Source organism: Canis lupus, chromosome 2 (genome assembly GCF_003254725.2).
Source record: "Canis lupus dingo isolate Sandy chromosome 2, ASM325472v2, whole genome shotgun sequence".
Classification (NCBI taxonomy): domain Eukaryota; kingdom Metazoa; phylum Chordata; class Mammalia; order Carnivora; family Canidae; genus Canis; species Canis lupus.
In genome coordinates, this window is record NC_064244.1 from 70312138 (window position 1) to 70334235 (window position 22098).

The following is a 22098-nucleotide window of genomic DNA, read 5'->3' on the forward strand; positions in this document are numbered from 1 at the left end:
GGCAGAGGGAGAAGCAGGCTCCATACAGGAAGCCTGACATGGGACTCTATCCTGGGTCTCCAGGATCACACCCGGCTGCAGGCGGCGCTAAACTACTGCGCCACCAGGGCTGCCCTAATTTTGTCACTTAATAATGACTTTTTAAAATAATGTTTAACAGCCAGCTTGCTAAAATTCTTAAAAGCTCAACAGCTAACAATTAGCCAGCTTCACATCATTGACTTAACTGAAATACCAATTCTACCACTTATTAAGCAATGAGTCCTTATACAAATAACCTCTTTGGGCCTGCTTCCTCATCTAAAATGAGAATATACTGAACTTTTGTGTACACTATGTGCCAGGCACTATGCTACTATCTGAGTGCTTACTACTAATTCTATTTGACATGGTTCAAATGTTATTTCTTCCACAAAGCCTTCCTTAATTTCCCCAAATTTATCACTCTTCTCAGAAAACCATTTCTTGGGACACCTGGGTGGCTCAGCGGTTGAACCTTTGGCTCAGGGTGTAATCCCGGAGTCCTGGGATCAAGTCCCACATGGAACCTGCTTCTCCCTCTCCCTGGGTCTCTGCCTCACTGTGTCTCTCATGAATAAATAAAATCTTAAAAAAAAAAAAAAAAAAAAGGGATCCCGGGGTGGCTCAGCGGTTTAGCGCCTGCCTTCCGCCCAGGGCATGATCCTGGAGACCCAGGATCGAGTCCCACATCAGGCTCCTTGCATGGAGCCTGCTTCTCCATCTGTCTCTGCCTCTCTCTCTCTCTCTCTCTCTCTCTCTCTCATGAATAAATAAAATCTTTAAAAAAAAAAAAAAAAAAGAAAAGAAAACCATTTCTTCATTCCTCTATTACAGTTCTTATCCTGTATTTTATCATTTTGTACCTTATCAATTAACAAACACTTGTTCAAAGATGGATACAAAAGGCATGGCTAAAAGAGATGCAAATTCAGTTTCATCTATTCTCTTCTAGTCCTCTTCTAAGGAGGCTGCAGAAAGGCATTTTATCTATCCATGAAGGAAAATGATGAGTAACACAAGTAGAATTTCCTCAACCCTTTTGGCAGAGAGACAAGTAATCTTATCTTCAAGACAGAAGTAGACATAAACAGCCTTAGAATTTAAAAAAAAAGTCCAGATTTGCCATCCCAATTAAAACAGGATACCCAGGGGGACACCTAGGTGGCTCAGTGGTTGGGTGTCTGCCTTTGGCTCAGGGTGTGATCTCAGTCTGGGGATGAACTCCCACTTCAGGCTCCCTGTGAGGAGCCTGCTTCTCCCTCTCCTTGTGTGTCTGCCTCTCTCTGTGTGTCTCTCTGAATAAATAAACAATAACAACAACAACAACAACAAAAAAAACAGGATAGCCAAGGACACCTGGTGCCTCAGCAGTTGAGCGTCTGCCTGCCTTTGGCTCAGGGCTTGATCCCTGGGTCTGGGGATTGAGTCCCACATCAGGCTCCATGTGGGGATCCTGCTTCTCCCTCAGCCTATGTCTCTGCCTGTGTCTCTCATGAATAAATAAAATCTTAAAACAGAGTACCAGCATTCCATTAGTTCTGAAGAGGCAATTTAAACCAGTGGCGGAAGGAGAAATACCAAATGGAAAGGAACAATATCCCATAGTTATTTATTCCCTAAGGACTTAATAAGAAAACATTATTTGGCTTTTAAAGTGATGCTTTCTAACTTTTGTATCACAAACTTTACTTGGATATTTTTAATTTTTTTCTAAAGTTGAAAATAGAATGAGGGCACCTGGCTGGCTCAGTCAGTGGAGCATGTGACTCTTGATCTTGGGCTCATGAGCAAAAGCCCCACACTGGCACAGTACTTAAAAAGAAAGGAAGAAAGAAAAGAAAATGGAGCCAGTGTTGATTGCTTCAAGTATTTCCCAACAAAAGATTAAATGCACAAATCAAAGGGTTAGGAGGAAGATGGACCAAAAAAAAAAATTTTTTTTAAACAAACAAACAAAAAAAACCCCAAACTTCCTTATAAAGAGAAACACTAGGGCGCCTGGGTGACTCAGTCAATTGTCTAACTCTTGATTTCTGCTCAGGTCAGGATTTCAGGGTCGTGAGATCAGGCGCCATGATCTTTCCCTCTGCCTCTCCCTCCCCTGCTTTCTTTAAAAAAAAAAAAAGAGAGAGAGAGAAAGAGACTGAAATATTACTTGCACCAACACCATAGGCAAACTGGATTTAAAGAAAAAGGAAATATTTTTCTTAAATAATGATTTCTATGATCCTTTAATAAGTTTTTAAATTTTTTAAAATTGTATTTGAGAAAGCACACACATGCAAGCTGGGGAAGGAGCAAAGAGAAGAGAAATAGACACCACCACCCACACCCCACCGTGCTGAGCAGGGAGCCCAATGTGGGGCTGGATCCCAGGATACCTCAATCATGACCTGAGCCAAAGGCACCTGCCTACTACATTAGAATTAATGAAAAATTAATACCTGAGCCACCCAGGTATGTTTCAGATAACAAATTTTTCATTAATACTAATGTAGTAAATGTTTTAAAAATAACTATCCATATACCTTATCTGTACTAAGATTTGCTGGGAATCTACCAATCCTTTCTGTTATCCATATCCTTCTAGCCTCAAGTCCTTTATATGTAATAATTAGGTCAAAAAATATAAAACAGAAATAACCTTCTTATAAAGCTCTGTTAAGTAACATCAATTCCTCTCCAAGAATTTCAAATGTTATCTTGCACTGGATAACTCTTTTATCCTTTGTCTCTCTGATCTACTAGACTATTCCACCTATAAATCTTCCCTACAACGTATCTAATAAAAGTTGTTTTGGTCTCTTCTTGAAACCCTCCTGTGACTAAGAACTTTAAAAAGTTCTCCCTTTTAAAATCTTCCTCCCTATAACCTCTATCCTTTGGTTCTGGTGCTGTCTTTTGGCATGGAGAATAAACCCACCAGTCTTTTTTTTTTTTTTTTTTTAAGTGAACTCTACACCCAACATGAAACTTGAACTCAGACCCTGAGATCTAGAATCACATGCTCTACTGACTGAGCTAGTCAGGTGCCCCTAAACCTACCACTCTTAAAGGCATTTGATAACAGCTATCCTATGCCTCTTCTAAATCATCTCTTCTAAACACTCTGATATACACTAAGGCGTAAGAGGAAAAACAAGTAATGGGTATCAAACACAACACTGGTGGGCACCTGGATGGCTCAGTGGTTGAGCATCTGCCTTTGGCTCAGGTCACGATCACGGGGTCCTGGGATTGAGTCCCGCATTGGGCTCCCCAGGGGGAGCTTGCTTCTTCCTCTGCCTATGTCTCTGCCTCTGCCCGTTTCTCTGTGTCTCTCTCATGAATATATACATAAAATCTTTAAACACACACACATCACTGGAAGAAGTGAGCTGACAGGTATTCAGTAATGGTATCTATTATTACCATATAATGGGGTTCACTTTTACTTCTACAAGCTTCCCATTGCCTTCCATGCAAAGGTAACAACAAGGAGAACACCACCTGATTTATGGAATTGTTGAATCACTACTATACTGTACAATGTATGTACTAAAACTAATATAACACTATATGTTGGGATCCCTGGGTGGTGCAGCGGTTTGGCGCCTGCCTTTGGCCCAAGGCGCGATCTTGGAGACCCGGGATCGAATCCCACATGGGGCTCCCGGTGCATGGAGTCTGCTTCTCCCTCTGCCTGTGTCTCTGCCCCTCTCTCTCTCTCTCTGGGACTATCATAAATAAATAAAACTTAAAAAAAAATAAGAAAAAAACACTATATGTTAAGTAGAATTAAACTAGTATATGTTATAAGCAAATATAACAGTGTATGTTAACTACAATTAAAATAAAAACTTATTAAGAAAAAGTTAACATCAAGTAGCTCCTCTATCCTGATTCAAATTAGACCTTAATGCTTTCTTTTAAACTCTAGAATTTTTTTAAACCAACTGTGCCTTTCTCAGTTTCCTTGTATCTCAAACTAACCGCATAAACGTTTCTTTCAATTCTCCTATTCTAATCTCCAACAAGCTTCCATTGTGGAGAAATCCATTCTACAAATACCAATTAGACTTGCTCTTAAACTGTACAGGACTTCTAGTTCCAAATTATCATCTATATGGTGTCACAGACGTGGGCTGTCCTGAACCTAGGTTCAGTCTTCCCCAAACACCTCTGGCTACCTTCTATACATCTTTAAAGGCTCATCACAAAGTTCATGTCCTCCTCCAGGATTTCTTCTGTGACCAATCCACCCACACTCCAAGCATGGAAGTTCTCACTTCCAAATTGGCACCCTGTGCATATCTTGAGAAAATACTTTCTCTTTTGTATGCCTACCTGTCGCTAGTGTAAGTGACAATACCTGACAATACACTCCAGCTTTCTCTGTAGTACCTAGCACACAGCAAAGAACAGATATATAACTTCATTACAATTCTCAAGCAGCATAATAAATCTTATGTATATCCAAGCACACTCCAAGTCATCACTATTTTTAGGTCTTCTGCTTGAAGAGTACTTTTAGAGGTATTTAAGAAATCCTGATATTTTCCCTTAATAGCAATTAAATTTTTAAAAATATACACCTCAAGCCATTGTCACAATAGTCACATCTTCTCTAGCTGTCTCTTTCCCATTAGCTTTCCAGTTATTCAGAAAAATCAGTGACCCAAGTCCCTGACTGAATCTAAGACTGGGATAGGCTTCAAGAAAATTATGCAGTCCCTGGTCCCCTCTACTATTTTTACTTTTACCTATAGTTAAAAGGCTGGAAACGTAAGACAAAAATTAAACCAACTATTAACGAAGTTTATGAAAAACATAGCACATCATTTACGCAGGGAATAACTCTCCCTTTACGCCATACTACTCTAAAGTTTAAACAAAAGAGGTTAACTCACTTCTTTTGACAATAATTCTTTCAAAAAAATCTTTCAGAAAGAAAAAGTCCCATATGGCAATATACAGCACAGCCAAAACCTTCAAAAAGCCTATACCCTTTCAGGCAGCAATAACATTGAAGGACAGGTGTGAATCAGTATTTTTATCAACGGATGTTCACTGGAGTGTCATTTTAGCTGTAAAAAAATATAAAGAAGCTGACAAAAATAAATAAAAATAAAAAAATTTAAAAAGCTGACAAATCTAAGATTGGTAAATTATAATTAATCTATGATAGAATACTATGAAGCAATCAAAAGTGATGTCATAGAAGAATATTTAACAATTAGGGAAAGGTTCTAAATAAATGCAGAAAGCAGGTTACAAAATAGTATCTGAAGTATACAACAGAGAAAACCACATATGGAAAACGACCCTAAAGTTCGTTGAAGTTTCAAGCCACATAGATCCAATGCTTGAAGTTCTATGATACTGAATTACATCATGGAAAAGAGCAAGTCAGTAATAGTAGGCAAAAATGGCTATAGTTCTGCTTACTGTGTTCTGCCAAGATACGTGCCCAATCATGGAATTTTAGAATAGCTGTGACATCATTTCCAGGATGAAGCTTAAGTATTTCCCTACTTACTGAGTTACCATGCCCATTTGGCACGATTTTATAATCTTGTAAATGAACACCCGACCTAAAAGGGTATGCTGCCTCAATGAATTATCAGCTCAACTCTCATGAAACTTGTTTTCTTTGGAAGTCTGATCAAGTCCTAGGGTCTGGGATCAAGTCCCACATATCCTTAAGGGGAGCCTACTTCTCCCTCTGCCGATGTCTCTGCCCCTCTTTCTCTCTAGGTCTCTCCAATGAATAAATAAAATTAAAAAAAAAAAAAAAAGGACTGGCTTTACAGTTATGTAAGGATGTTAAGGATAACAGTGGGCAAGTAAGGCAATACTAACTGAAAAGGTAACTGGGTTTAGAAGCAATCATAGGGACCTTCCTGAAAAACCGCAGCTATCTCTTCTCACAAAAGATAAACTGAAAAGTAATCTGACACAAGTATAATCAAAGCTTTTATTTTTTTTATTTTTGGTGGTTTGTTCACCAGCCTGAGAACAATCGGTATACTCATTCATCAAAAGTCTTTATGGAATGGTTTTAAGAAAGATCCGTTAGCTCTCTTAACAAAGACCCTAAACTTTGATTATTATTACTCAGTATTAAAACACCACAAAGCTGGTCAATTCCAAAATGTGAATCTTACACCTCCTTTATGAAATTGAATTATTATTCACTGAACCACTCAAGTGAAAAGCAAATCTGATTACAAGTCTATATAAATTAACAGCCCTCAAATTTGCTACTGCCTTTTTAAATCCAGGTTTCCCCACTAGTTCTAACAAATACAAATTGATCTTATCATTTGTGCTGTACATTCCTAAAAATGTAATTCTGTCTTTGCCTTCCTATTTTTATTTTTTTCGCCTTCCTATTTTTAATCACAAAGTGTTAAGACAACTTTGCAGATGAAAACAAGCAAATTCACAACATGGGATTGATTTTATGAATGTTTCAAGTGGTTAAACTAAGCACCTGGATGCCCCTCACACATTAATAATCTGCTATGAAAAAAAAAATAATAATCTGCTATGAAACTGATTTCATACATGATGCTTAAAAAGTCCTTTCCTTGAGTTTCTCTAAATATAGGAGCCTGTTAAAACATCTTTAGAGCCTTTCAAATAATCAATAAACTATTTCTTCAAGATTATGGCAGATTTTAAATTAAACTTAAAGGAAATTAAAGGGAATTTAAAGGACAAAAAAAGGATTTTTTTTTTAAAAAAGGATTTTTTGACTGAACTTTTTCAGTAATGTGGCTCTGTACTTTTAGCATCACTGACAAGCAGATCTCCATTTTTATTCATCTGCACACACTAGAAGGTAAGATGGCAACCATCCTAATTTAGTTGGACAACTATGCACCTCTAATTCTATGTTATGGAGATGGAGAGTCTAACCAAAGAGCCCTCCTTCCACTGCTCAAAAAATAAGCTTTTACAGAGGCTTCTTTTAACAAGTGCCTCTTAGAGGCACTCCTAGATCAAATATATAAAATCTATGAATTCATGACAAATATTTATATGAACTTAATAGGCTATTTTACATTTGAAGCTAACCACTTACGATTCTATCACTAATATGTAATCTTAAAAAAAAAAAAAAAAAGGTCTCCTTGCCCATAATAATCTCTTCACCTACTTCCTACATTTAAATGTCTAAGTCCTAGATAATACATGCTCTGCCCCCCAATCAGTATTTTACCATTCTCTATGGCCGTAAAAGTTTACATTCACTCAACACACACAGACCAAGCATTCCCAACACTTTCCAATAAATTCCAATTCTTTCATTTGGACCTAATTCTCCATCGTCACTTGTGACAAAGAGGAAACAAGATACAGTTACTCTTCAGGAATACAACAGCATTCTAAGAGCAAGAGATTAAGCTTTTTCTGATTATCTGTTTTGCAAGTTTTATGTAATAAATGTTACCTTTTCAAATGACAAAAGAGTTTTAGAAAAAGTAACTAAGAATAGGAAGAAAAAAGTTCTGAAAAATACCAAATACTGCCAATTGTCAAAGGCAGGCAGAAAGCGATGTCAGGCCTTGGTGACACACCAACTCCTGACTCAACCACCATACCCGACTTAGGCCAAAAGTTCATTATAAGAAAACTTTTACCTTTTCTCTGCCATATTACAGTCTCAACTTTTTCTTACTTGAATTTCTATGGTTCTATCACTTCAATTACTCCCTTTGCATTTCTTTTGGCCTTGTTCTTCACCTCTGTTGCATCACTTAAATTCAGTTTCTCTACAGTTTCTGCTTTCCGTTAATTTAAGCCCACATTTCTACACACTAAGTCAAACAGTAACACCAATTATACTTCCATAAAGGCTTGAACTGTTAAGTGATATGTTATTTACAGAGCTTTTACTAACCATTCAGAATACCTCTCCTGTTCTAATTCCTTCTCCTTCCCTAAAAGTCTTTAAGAATGGTAAACTGATTACCTTTTTAACACTTTCTTCTTCCTCTTGGCGTTTCTCATAGTGTGAGAAGTCATCAAAAATCGAAGTGGTGTGCTTGTAGCTGGCTATGATTTTCAACACCTGCTTAGCCTTTTCCAGAGGCACTTCCTGAGTGTCCCTGGAGTTGGTCACTGGTTTATTCTCGTTGTTCTCTAGGCGAATGTGTCGCAGTTGGCTATTGGGAACGTCCTTCACAAAAATCCACCTGACATCAAAACGACCCTTCCATTTGTCCTGGGACCACACACCTGCACATGTGTTGTAGTCCACAGCAGATTTCATTTCTGCAACGCCACAGAAGTGTCCACTGCCGTTGACACTGAAAAGTAAGTAAACGGGGCCTTTCCCGTTCATGGAGCGATAAGCAGCATCCAGTCTCTTGTTACCATGCTCTGTGCTGCACCAGATATTATACTTAATGGAACGGTGGATATCGTCCTCAGAGTAGCTCTTAATGATGAAAACCCGGCCATGTTTCAGATTCCAGTCAAAATCCTTAGGGTTATAGTTATTAATGGACCGCAGCTTCTCCAACACTGGGTGAGGTTCTGAAGGAGTAGATCCAGATCCAGCCTGAGACTGTCCTACTCCATTACCATCCACCCCATTATGACCGAACCCACTGCCACGGTTCCGAGGTGCTACCCAGCGGGTTGGCTGAGTTGCCTGTTGCTGGACTGAGAGCTGCGCAGGCTGTGGTGGAGGTGGGGGCAATGGCTGTGTCTGTTGCCCCACTGATGCCTGAGCCACTGGTGGGCTATTGTTGGCCTGCTGACCTACAGGCTGGGGAGACCCCTGGGTTGGCTGCTGACCTATATTCTGAACCAAAGCCTGTGAGGGGGCTTTTGCAACAGGACCCTTGTTATCCCAAGTTCCAATATCCATATTATGCTTTATTGGGGGTGGTGGAAGACTTGACCCTGCAATGCCATTCTTGGTCTTCAACTTAGGTTGCTGTTTCGCAGGCTTGCTAGCAATATCAGCCCAAGATGCTGGTTTTGGAGGAGCAATAGTAGCTGGAGGCAAACTATTGGAAGCCACGATGTTACCAGTAATGGACCCACTACCAACTGCAGAACCTACAACTTTTGGAACATTGCTTGCAACTTCTGTGCTACCCAACTTCAGTGCTGCCATCCCTTGGTCTATTGTATTCATGCCAGGAGCCTTATTGAGGGTCTCACTGGCAAAAGCTGACTGTCCATCGATCATGGCTCCACCTAAGGAGCTAGGTGCATAAGCATAATTGCTACTATATCCAGAGCTCTGAGTAGACTGTCCCTGAGAACTGTTATTTCCCCAAGCTGAGAAGTCAATCCCACTGGGAAAGAAATTAAAACCATGCTGACCAAGAAATGGAGTGCTACCTAGGGCTCCTGGTTGTCCAAACATTGCATCTGGTAGGAAATGAGGCTCTCCGTTGCTCAGCTGTCCATAAGAAGTTAGATAGGGCATGGCTGTATCACCCCCAGTAGACCAAGCAGCTTCACCCAAAGAATAGGAGAAGCCAATGGAGGGACTGTAGTAACTGGGTAAGTAGGAATCTGACATGGCAGTATATGCATTATTCTGTGGAAAAGAAAAAAAAGACAAATCAAAACTAAACACAAAAATTAATAAAATAACAATCAGGACATTTCCTCCCCCAACTATTCACTCAATTCAAATCCAATTAAAAAAGCAAGTGACCATTTCAAGTGGTGTCTTTCCATAAACCTGCTACAATTCTTACAAGAGATTTTGGTTTCATAATTGCAATATTTAAACATTTCTAATTAAACTGACATATAATGATATATGCCTTAACCTTAGCACTATAATTCAGAAAAGGGAAAACCCAGCATCTCTATAGAAGTGTTGAGATGATGCTTTTATTAAAACCAGTTCTCCCTGGATTTAAGGAGTGCAAATTTTGGCAGATTGGAGGAGTGTTCCTAAAAGCTTCCTATCAAAACCATACTATGATAGATAAAACAAAACTAAAAAACTGAGTATTTCAAGTTCTAGCCCCAAAATCTGTGCAGCCGTTCCTCAACCATAAATCACTACACCTCGTTTACATCATTAGCCTCTTGGCCAACCACCTGGGAACATCAATAGATGCCACTATTTAATTATAACCTGGAAGGAAATGGCACAATAGCTCCCAGAGTTTAAAACTAGAAAAACGTTGCTACCTGTTCTACTTTACCTATAATTTTAATTACAAAATTAATGGCTGTAGGTTCAAATGCACACCTGATTTTTCCATTAAAAGAATTCAAAAAAAAAAAGAATTCCAAAAACACTGTAAACTCTGTATCTTTAAGAATTATCCTAAAGAATAACCAAAAATATATACTTACACTCAACTAGTCTACACATTAGGAAACCGATTCCATTGCAAAAACCTCAATCATTCTTGACCTTAGTTTGTGAACAGTATTTGAACTTTTTTTTTTGTATTTGAACTTTTTTATAAATGCTGTAACTAACTCACAGAATAGTCCCTTCAATAAGAAGCTGGATATAAAAAGTTGGTCTGTATAAGTACAGATATGGCTCAAGTCAAAATAGAGTACTTTACCCTATCTTCAAAATAGCTCTGGTACAAGAGTAAATTTTCTTGATGGGCATAGAGGGACACATGAAATTGTTGAATCACTACTACACTGTACCCCTGAAACTAATATAACTGTGTATTAAGTACACTGGAATTAAAATAATAGCTCTGGTACGTAAAAATCCATTAACTAGTGAATAAAGAATTTTAAGAAACTTGGATGTGCATAAGAATGTCAGGACAGAAGTTTGTTTTACCAAAGCGAACAGTACTTCTCCCTTGCCAAACACAGCTCTTGAAAATTAAATGTTTCAACTAATGTGGTTTGATACAATGGTGCTTTTCCCTGCCAAAATTTCCTTACCAAAAAAAAAAAAAAGCTAAGTCCTTTCACACATACCCTCAAGTTTAAAAGAAGTCTATTTCTTGAAGATAGTGTTAAAACTTTAACAGATTCAAATCCATTATGAATAAGAAATTTAGTCTAGAATCAATGGATTAACCCTGAAGGATTATACCAACATAGGGCGATGAATAATGGTTAAAAAGTAGGTGAATTACCCTTGACAAACTACAAAGAACAAAGATTCTCAAGTTACCCATCTATTCAACCAAGATTTCTACTCCCCAAACTTCCAAATTTTTAAGATATTTAAGCTTTAGCTCATTTGAGAAGTAAAAAACATGGACTTAATATCAGAGGTTATGCCATTATATAGCTGAATGCCTACACCTGAACTGGCAGGTTCCCACATGCCCCTGAGCTCAAAAATCTGAATTACACAATGTTTCACAAGAACTACCTAGAATTATGTTTCTAAAAGCTCCCACTCTCCCTGTTATAATGATTATGTAAGCAAACTACTTCAATAGCAGGAACCTATTAATAGTTCATTCCTCTACTTCCTTCCTACTTTTCCTGATTAACTGGTTGACTTCTCTGAAAACTTTTCCCAATCACTTGCTTAAGTGGTTTCTACACTCTCAATGGAGAAAATTTCATGAGGGATCTAAAAATTTTATGCAAGAATTAGGTCCAAATATGAGCATGCACCAATATGTCAAGTTTTAAAACTATATTATCTATCGCATGGCATCTGTTCACGTTTAAATGTTTCATAAGCTTTTTCTTTTTTTTTTTTTTAAGATTTTATTTATTTATTTATCCACAAGAGACGGGGGGGGGGGGGGGGGGGCAGAGACACAGGCAGAGGGAGAAGCAGGCTCCATGCAGGGAGCCTGACGTGGGACTCCATCTGGGGTCTCCAGGATCACGCCCTGGGCCAAAGGTGGCGCTAAACTGCTGAGCTACCTGGGCTGCCCTGCTTTTTCATTTTTTAGGATATCTTGAGTTACTGTAAGTTTTTCTTTTTGTTTATTAACCTGTGGATTTTTATTAGCTACGACCCTGAGTGTTATGTGTTTGGGACCCAAGATATTAATGCAAAAGAACTGACAAATCAAAGTAGTTTCTACATGCACAGATCATGTTAACATATGAGGCTGCAGAGCTAGAAGAAATTAGAATAGGTTACATGGCAAAAACCTCAATCATTCTTGAGCTTCGTTTGTGCTAAACAGTATTTTATCTTCCTTTAACTCCATTTTATGAATCCTATAGCTCCCGTAAGTGAGGAGCCCAAAGTGTACAAAGTTGGTGCCTACAGATACAGCTCAGCTTGAAAAAGGAATACCTAAGTCCAAAATTTAGGGTAACCTAAGAAACCACTAACTAGTGACCAGATGAAAAGGAAGATTCCAGTTCTGCAGCACTGAATAAAGTTCAGGTGATTTTTTTATTACTTTTCTACCCATCACATTTGCATCCAGTTTTCCTAAAAGAAAAAGGGTTGTGGAGTAAAAACAATACTGAAGCTAAAAAGTATTCTTCAGTTTTGCACTGCTACATTCTTGGTAAGGAGAATTACTAACACATGCGGTTAGTATACTATAAAATGCTATCACCTCTCATCTCAGAATATGTTTGCTGTCAACAGAGATGGGAGTCTTAACAGCCTGTACCATTTGTAGTAACTCCTGTTACAACACATGGACGGGTATTAAGTCACCCCCTGATAATGAGATTTATTGATAGGACAGAGAAAAAAAATACGGTATCCTACACCCTTTGATCAGGCATGTAAATGGTTAACTACTCACGGGCCTTGCCTGTGGACTCAAGTAAGGTTCAAAATCATCATCATTTAATCCATCCTTTTGATGTACAGATCCATTTTGTACTGAAGGGAAAAAATTCAAATAAATTAGCAGCGCCTTAATTGTACCATCTACCTCCCAAAGTAAGCAAAATACATTCTAGCCACGGGGACCTTACTCAACAAAGCAAATAAGTTTGAATTTCAAACGGATTAAGAGGCAAGTGAACGCTGAGCAACGTTCGTCAATGAAAATGTCTCCCTCTACCCGGAGCAAGTTGATCTAAAAAAGGTCATTTTATTGGCTCCTCTAGATTTCAATTCCCTCCCGCTTCCCCTCCCCCCACCCCCCATCACATGTGAGTACTTCCAGAGTGTGATCCACGAGGATGAAAAACAAAGGCCTCCTAAGACCTACAGGAAACTAAGGACCTGGGACATTTCAAAACCGAATCCACCCCCACCCCTGATGAATTACTCCTTGTTCACTGGAAAGCTGCTCGCCAGCTGCAGGAACACACCGAAAGGGTCAAACACTTAAGTGTGAGGCACCTGCGAACTAAGCGGCTTCCGAAAGGTCCTCTCCCCGGGGCGCTTCCCGGAGACCCCGCCCCCACCACTCGGCGTCCCCCTCCCGGCCCGGGGCCACCGGCGGAGCTGGGCTCACCTTTGTTTCCTTGACCTTTTGGTCTCTGCGGGCGAAGAAAAACGTCGCCGAGCAGCAAGCCGTCCGAGGGAGAAAGGAAAAGGAAAGACGAATTAAAGCCGGGCCCGAGCAGGGAATAAAGGAGCAGGCCTGACGGGAGGCGTCAGGAATGGTGGTGAGGGGGAGGCTGAAAATGGGAGGCGGGGAAAGGCGCAGGCCGGCGGGGCCCGCGGAGAAAAAGCGGGGGACGCGCCAGCAACCCCGCCAGCGGACCAGGGCTTCAAGGAAGGGGAAGGAAACAAGGAAGAAAACGAGGCCGGCTGAGAGGAGGGCGCGCAGCGCGGCCCGTGGGCTCCGAGGCCCGGGGCGAAGCGGGAGAGCGGGCTGAGGGCGAGGCGCTGGGCGCGGCCGGCCTGAGAGGCCCGAAACCCGGCCCGCGAGAGGCGCCGCCTCGGCCCGGCCCGACCGGGGGCGGCGGGCCCGGGCCTAGTCGGGCTCCCTCTCGCCTCACACAATGGCCGAGGCATGCGGGCCGGGCCTGTACCTGCTCCAAGAGGCTGCTGGCCGACATGGCTCTCGGATCCTCACGGGTGGCGACGGCGGCGGACTCTCGTCAGGGCGGCGGCGGCGGCGGATGAGCCCTGGCGGCGGGAGCAGGCGGCGCGGCGGCGGCTTTTGTCCCTGACACTCGGGGGCCTCGGCGGACGCAGCAGAGACACAGCGCGCGGCTCGGGCTCCGGCTCCGACTCGGCGACGCTCTAGCCCGAGAGCTCAACGCCCGTCTCTATGCCTTTACGCGCGCGCCCGCCCCTCGCAGCCGAAATAAGGGCGCCGAGCGGCGGAGGCGGACGGCGCGCGCGGCGCGACGCTGACTCTCACATTCACTCACCCACGCGGAAGGGGCCCGGCGCGAAGCACTCCGGGAAGGAAGAGGCGAGGCCGCAGGGCCCTCTGGTGGGCTGGAGGAGCGGAAGCGGCGAGCGCGGCCTCCCCGCCCCCACCGCCTCGGGATTGGGGCCTGTAGGAAGGTGGGGGCGGTCAGGGTCGCGCCACGAGGTTTTGACGAACACCTCACGAGAGTAGCTTTGGCTTAAGAAAACCCACAAAAGCCAGAGTTTCTCAAGGAAGAATTGACCCCCCCCCCTCCCCCGCCGGAGCGCGAGAGACCTCAAAATAAACCTGCCTCCCAGCTGCAAATGGCACCCCACCCCACCCCCATCCGGGAGGGCACCCTGAGAGGGGTCACAGCCCCCAGGGAAAGTTCATGGGGGCACTGCCCGGAGACATACACAGCATCATCACTACCACCGGGGACCTGGTTATAGTCCTCTGTTGGGCTGCAAAAAGACCGCCCAGAGAACAGAATCATCCACAAAAAAATCTTGCAGGTCCCCTGCAAGAGAGATTTGGCACTGCAGGGAGGACAATCGACAGCTCTGTTTTAGGGGGGAAATTTTTTTATAAGATTATTTATTGATTTATTCATGAGAGACATAGAGAGAGAGGCAGAGACACAGGCAGAGGGCGAAGCAGTCTCCATGCAAGGAGCCGGATGTGGGACTCGATCTTGGATCCTGGGATCATGCCCTGAGCCAAAGGCAGATGCTCAACCACTGAGAGAAGTTGTTGGCCACTATGATAATCTGTTAAACTGTGGCCTTTATTTCCAAGAAAAACACACCTTACACATCTACACAAAATATCCCATGTACTTTTGACAAGTACCGAGAATCTCTAAATCTATGGACCTCAAGAGAGAATATCCTTACCTGTGAAAGGAGAGAAATTAACTCTATTTGAACACCTGCTGTGGGTTAGGTTTTGTTGATAGGTGCTTTCAAACATTTAAAAGCTAGCAGCATCTTCCAAATAATCTTCAGTCTCTGTTTTACAACTGGGGAAACAGACTAAGCGATGTCCCCAAAGTCACAAGTCTATTAAATAGTCATGTGTATAGCTAACATATTTCTAGGAGAAATATAATAGTGACCCTCCACCCCCAAAAAAATATCCTGTATTCAGGAATCAAAATCTAGATGAGATCCATAATATGTGCAAAACCATTTTTAATCAGCAGCAAACCCAAGGACAGCCTATCTCCTATTAGCTTCTGTTATTGCAAATAGTAGTAAACAGATAAATAATGCACTGTTAAGTTGTCAACCTGATACCATCCACTCTCTGGAAACAGGTTTGGTGGACTCAGTGGTAAAATAAGTGACAACATAGCATCTTGGATTTTGCATTATAATTTTGCTCAGAGTGCTCAAGGCATTTTTATCTGCCCATAATCACATTTATGTTTGGAATGAATAAGGTCAGACACCAATGTGTGATGGACTTCTGTAGAGACAGTAAAATGTCAAGTCTCAGAGCGTAGATCCCAACAAGGGAATGAAAGAAACCTAGTAAGCCTTTTTTTTTTTTTTTAAAGATACTTAGCTAGTTAACTCCATAACCCTGATTTTTGTATAAATAGTTGCTTACACTTACCCTTGAAAGCAACATAATTTGATAAGAAAAGGATTGACCAAGAGTCATGTCCTGCGGAGGGGAGGGACTAAATATTGGCCTCATCACCAGATTTGTAACAGGTAATTTACTAGACCTTTCAGAGATTCACTCATTTGAAAAACGGAATAATAATATTTACCTAACAGGTTTGTTGTGAAGATAAAGGTTAAAAAAACAACACAGAAGCAGTCTGGTACATTGCAGATTCCTTTCCTATAATCCCATTAAGGGATAATAGTGAAAATTCCCTCCTTCCAATGACATTTGCAGGGCCTGAAAGTTTTCTTACAATAGTTCTCCCTTATCTGAGGTTTTATTTTCCTTTTTTTTTTTTTTAATTTTATTTATTTACAATAGTCACACAGAGAGAGAGAGAAGAGGCAGAGACATAGGCAGAGGGAGAGGGAGAAGCAGGCTCCATGCACCGGGAGCCCGACGTGGGATTCAATCCCAGATCTCCAGGATCACGCCCTGAGCCAAAGGCAGGCGCTAAACCGCTGCACCACCCAGGGATCCCTGAGTTTTTATTTTCCATGGTTTCAGTTACCCATGGTCAACTGTGGTCCAGACCAGATGATTCTTCCGACGTGTGGTCAGAAAAATCAACGGTAGCTTTGTGCTTGGTTATAATGCCTATGCCGTTCATTTCACATCATTGCATCATGTAGGCATTTTATCATCTCACATCATCACAAGAAGAGTGAGTATATTACAATATTTTGGGGGGTTGCTATTTATTTATTACAAATATCCCACATCCGCAATCCTCTCCTGTCAGAAGTTCTTTGAAATGATGCTGTCAGCCTTGGTCAGTCAGAGGATTCTATCCTCTGACTCACCTAACCTATGAATGGCCCCCACAGATAGCATAGATTTTAAACTGGCCATTTGAAACCACCTGTCACCTTGTCAACCTTGGCCATATTCATCTGGATGGGCGTGTGTGGTCCTTAGCACCCATGTTGCAGTAGCTGGCAGAGCATTTCTGCAACAGGTACAGGTCCACAAACTTGCTGGCATCCTATTGCATGTCCAGGGTGTGCCTGCTGCCACCACCACAAGGACGAGTACAGAAAGCTACAATAAGATATTTTTGATAGGGATCCCTGGGTGGCTCAGCCGTTTAGCACCTGCCTCTGGCCCAGGGCGTGATCCTGGAGTCCTGGGATCAAGTCCCACATTGGGCTCCCTGCTTGGAGCCTGCTTCTCCCTCTGCCTGTGTCTCTGCCTCTCTCTGTGTCTCTTGTGAATAAATAAATAAAATCTTAAAAAAAAAAATTTTTTTTAAGATATTTTTGATAGACCCCATTCATATAACATTTATTCCAGTATATCATTATAATTGTTTTATTATTGTTGTTAACCTTTTTTTGTACCTAATTTATAAATTAAACTTTATTTTAGGTAGGTACATATAGAAAAAAAAACAGTATATATAAGGTTCAGTACTATCTGCAGTTTCAAGTGTCCACTGGGAGATCTTGAAACATATGCCTTGTAGATAAAATGGGACTACTGTAGTTTCTTTGGGGTTCCTTTCTGCCCTCCAGGAGTTCCCAGGAGTTAAAATGCAAATATCCTTGAAGTAAGGGTAATCTCTAAACCCCTATTAATTCTCCAGATCAGCTATAACAGACCCCTGAATAGAATACACAAGACAGATCACTTACCACTGGGAAAAGGGAGAGGAAGTCTGGAGTGTGGAGTATCATATTACCAGGATAGACCCCTCACGATTTAAGAAAGGAATAATGTACTAGAAATAGGCTTGGGTTCTAGTTTCAGCTCTGCTTCTGGGTGGATAAAGCACTCAATACCCCTTCTAACAGGGATTTATTGAGGGTCAGGCAATGTGCTAGAGAGAAAATTTTAAGAGTTCACTTACTCATGAAGCTTATAGACTAGTCAGGGAAAATGACAGTAAGTAAATAGTTATTCAATTACAGTTGTGCAAAGTGCAATGAAAAAGCACAGATGGATCTAACCTAATCAGGGGGGCAAGGAAGCTTTCCCTGAGGTCATAAGCTTCAGCTAAAACCTGAAGGATAAAAAAAAAATTAAAATAAAATAAATTAAAATAAAAAATAAAACCTGAAGGATGACCAGAAATTAACCAGACAAGGAGAGAAGGGAAGTACGGAAACAATATGTGCAAAGGCCCTATGTGGGGAAGGAGCTTGGCACTGACTGATAAGGAATGGAAAGAAGGCCAGCATGACGGGCGCATAATGAGAGAGAGGGTGGCACCAGACGAGACTGGAGAAAGAAGAAAAACAGGGACGTTAGTCATTAGCTGCAAATGATGATCAACTAGTAGGGAGTTAATGGGAGTATAGCATTCTCAGGTTTATGTTTTAAGAAGTTCCTTTTGGTTGCAGTGTGGGAAGTAGACCTACCTAGGAAGAAGAGAGTTGATTAGGAGTTAGAAGAGACATGTAATAAATCTAGGCAAAAGATAATGGTCTAACGTAGTGGCAGTGAAGACAGTTAGAAATGGACAAAACGAACATTTTGGGAGGTAAGATAAGAGGTCTTGGTGATGGATTAGACTGGGAGAAGGGTTCTAAAGGAAGAGTTATCAAAGATGATACCTGATTTGATTTGAGCAATTGAGTTGGTGAGGTGGCATGTTTTAATGTGGGGAGATAATGGAAAAAGGCCATACATTTATCTTTGGACATGCTGGGTCTCAGGAAAACATAAAGCATCAGATAGAAATGTTCTATAAACAAAGGGCGGGGGACAGAGAGAGAAAAACATAGCTGGGACTGCAAATCTTGGAGCCTTTGGTATAAAGAAATTGGTGGAAGTGAAAGGCATCCTTACAATTCACTCAGAAGAGAGGGAGAAGAGCAAAAGACCCCACAGCAAACCAGAGAGACAGAAGGGGAGACAAGAAGAGTAAATCATTCCCTCAGAATCTATTCCCAAAGCTGTAAAATTAGGAAGTTGGACCAAAATAAATTCTAAAGTCCATTCTGGTTCCATCGTTTTAGACCTCTGGAAGGTAGAAACCAAAGCAGTCCTTAGAGATACATGAAGTGAGGAGTAGGGCTGAGAGAGAGAAGAAGTAGCAAAGAGGACAGATTTCATATACTCTTTAGAATGTCATAGGCCGGGGTGGTAGAAGGGGAGGTGGGCGGGGGGTGGGGGTGACTGGGTGACGGGCACTGAGAGGGGCACTTGATGGGATGAGCACTGGGTGTTATTCTATATGTTGGCAAATTGAACACCAATAAAAAAAAGATAGGGAGAGAGAATGTCATAGGCCAGGGGTGGGTCCTCAAGCTCTAGTTCTCAAAGTTTTCCAACCTTCAGAAGTAATAGACCTCATGGCCCAAGTCATTCCCTTAGTAAGGTAGGAATAGAGAAATATTTATATCCTTCACACAACTGACAGTGTAAAACCCTATTTTTAAAGATTTCTGCTGGTTCTCTGTAGTCTACACAATGTACAAAAGCTTGCCACTCTCTCTGGTCCTGTGTATTTCTCACCATGTACTTATGCCCCAGTCACACTGAACTTTTCCCTCCACACACATTTTTTCTGGAACCTGAAGTAATGCACATGCAATTCCTTCTGCGTCAAATGCCTGGTCATTTCACCTGCCCAGCTCCTATCTGTCTTTGAGACCCTCATCAAATGATGCCTTATTTCTTCCCCCAAGCAGAAACGTGCTTTATTCTTTGTTCATTCATAATGTTAGTCATATTTCCTTATTGTAACATTAACTGTATTAAAATTCTCTGTTTACATCAGTGTTCATTTTTCTTTTGGAAGTTTTGCATTTTGTTGATAATCTAATGGGAGAAATTAATTTTCTCCTTAGAAAAAGGTACATGCATCAAAATTTTTGCCAGCAATCGCATTGAGCAGTCCCTTCCCAAGCCCATCTATCCCATGGACCCCAGGTTAAAAGAACCAAGCCTTGGGCTTACATATTGCTTCTCCAGTAAGTCTAGGACTGCCAATAGAACAAGGTACATTTATCGGGACACCCAGGTGGCTCAGCAGTTGAGTGCCTGCCTTCAACCCAGGGCGTGACCCTGGAGTCCCAGGATCAAGTACCGCATTGCCCTCCCTGCATGGAGCCTGCTTCTTTCTCTGCCTGTGTCTCTGTCTCTGTGTGTGTGTGTCTCTCTCTCATGAATAAATAAATAAAAATCTTTAAAAAGAATAAGGAGGGACGCCTGGGTGGCTCAGCAGTTAAAGTATCTGCCTTCAGCCCAGAGCGTGATCCTGGAGACCCAGGATCGAGTCCCACATCGGGCTCCCTGCATGGAGCCTGCTTCTCCCTCTGCCTGTGTCTCTGCCTCTCTCTGTATGTCTCTCATGAATAAACTTAAAAAATTTTAAGAAAAAGAATAAGGAACATTTTTATTATTGATCTTTATATTCCAAAGCTAAGTAAATATTTGTTGAATTAATTTATCTCATTCATTTCAAAATTCTCCCTAGTAATGTCAATTCTCATTTTAGTAATGAAAATCTGGTGGGGCCAACATATATGTTAAAAAGTTAAATGTAAGGGGTGGCTGGGTGGCTCAGTCAGTTAAACATCTGCCTTCAGCTTAGATCATGATCCCAGGGTCTTGGGATCCAGCCCCGCATCAGGCTCCCTGCTCAGCCAGGAGCCTGTTTCTCCCTCTCCCTCTGTTGCTCCACCTGCTTGTGCCCTATCAAATAAATAAGATCTTTAAAAAAAAAAAAAGCTAAATGTGCAGAGCACCTGGCTGGCTCAATCAGAAGAACATGTGATTCTTGATCTCTATATCATGAGTTCAAGCCCCACATTGGGTGTAGAGATTACTAAAAATATAAACTTTAAAAAAAGTTAAATGTGCAGAGACTTAACTAGTTTAATTGAATGTTAAAAAGAAAGGCTCTGTAGAAATCTCAAGGTAAGTGGGTGATTGGCTTTGTAATGTGCAGGTGTATTTCATGATGGGTTGAATGGAAGCATAAAAAGAGCAATATGAGAACGAGGCTAAAGGAAGAAAAGACCTGCAGCTGAGCCAGGTGACCTTTAGACTCTAGTAATTCACAGCTGTGCAAATCCAAAGGCAGCTGTTAGAGATATTGAGGGCAGAGAAGAACAGCACCAAGAAAGGACCAGCAGTAAAAGAGTCTTGAAGATTCAACTTAGAGTCTAGAGGTTAAGAGTAGAAATTTTCACTAGTCCTCCAGGAAGTAAGAACGATAATGATAATGTAATGAGTTTTCATAAAGCTAAATGTATTTAATGTACAGGGCTTTTTTATTATTATTATTAAATTAATAATATGAGGGGATCCTTGGGCGGCTCAGCAGTTTAGCACCTGCCTTGGGCCCGGGGCGTAATCCTTGAGTCCCAGAATGGAGTCCCACATCAGGCTCCCTGCATAGAACCTGCTTCTCTCTCTGTCTGTGTCTCTGCCTCTGTGTGTGTGTGTGTCTCATGAATAAATAAATAAAATCTTTTTTAAAAATAAAATAACATAATTAATTAATCAATATGAGATTATTTATCTCCTATCTTTTTGATGTAAAATGCCCTTTCTTTTCAAATGATGACAGTAAGAGTGGCCATTTTTAAAACATCCTTATTTGGTAAAATATGTCTGGAACCCCATGTTGGCTCCAAAGACTTTTTTTTTTTTTTTTATCTTTTATTGATACATAGAAGCTAGAAGTCCAAGTAGCAGTGTGCTAGGGATCAACTTATAGTCTCAATCTAAGACAGACAGAGAAAAATGGAGGGCAAACAAGATTTCTGGAGATAAGGCCAAAGGGAAATGAAGCCATGGATCTCCTAGAAGGGCTGGTTCAATTTTAAAAGTGTGCTAAGAAAGAATAATGAAACCAATAAATGTGTGTCTGAACGATTTGTGACAATGTTTTACAAATAAATCCTTCCCTGGTCCTTGGCTAGAAACCACAGAGAACTCAAACAAGACAAGTATGTAAGAAGTTGGGTCCAGGGACACCTGGGTTGCTCAGTGGTTGAGCGTCTGCCTTTGGCTCAGGTCATGGTCCCAGGGTCCTGGGATTGAGTCCCACATCAGGCTCCCTGCAGGGAGCCTGCTTCCCCCTCTGCCCATGTCTCTACATCTCTCTGTGTCTCTCATGAATAAATAAATAAAATATTTACCAAAAAAAATTGGGTCCAATCAGCTCAGAAAGGCTAACTAGAGTGTTTCAGTCAATAGCAGTGTGAACCTAGCATTTCTGTAGCAGAGTAGTTCCAGTAGTTCCTGGAGC

The 22098-nt window shown here is 41.4% G+C and overlaps 1 protein-coding gene and 1 pseudogene across 1 annotated transcript in view; both read right to left on the reverse strand.

The window, feature by feature from the left end:
• The window catches only part of YTHDF2 (YTH N6-methyladenosine RNA binding protein 2), a 32747-nt gene extending 18485 nt beyond the window's left edge, over positions 1 to 14262 (reverse strand). The window contains exons 1-4 of the mRNA XM_025447408.3: positions 13888 to 14262; positions 13365 to 13389; positions 12702 to 12781; positions 7982 to 9568 (exon numbers count right to left, since the gene is read on the reverse strand). Coding sequence (XP_025303193.1) covers positions 7982 to 9568; positions 12702 to 12781; positions 13365 to 13389; positions 13888 to 13914 — 1719 coding nt within the window. The 5' untranslated portion in view covers positions 13915 to 14262. The remainder of the gene's footprint in view (positions 1 to 7981; positions 9569 to 12701; positions 12782 to 13364; positions 13390 to 13887) is intronic.
• Positions 14263 to 14563: 301 nt separating this feature from the next.
• LOC112660661 (40S ribosomal protein S21-like) lies at positions 14564 to 16887 on the reverse strand (annotated as a pseudogene).
• Between the last annotated feature and the right edge of the window lie 5211 nt (positions 16888 to 22098).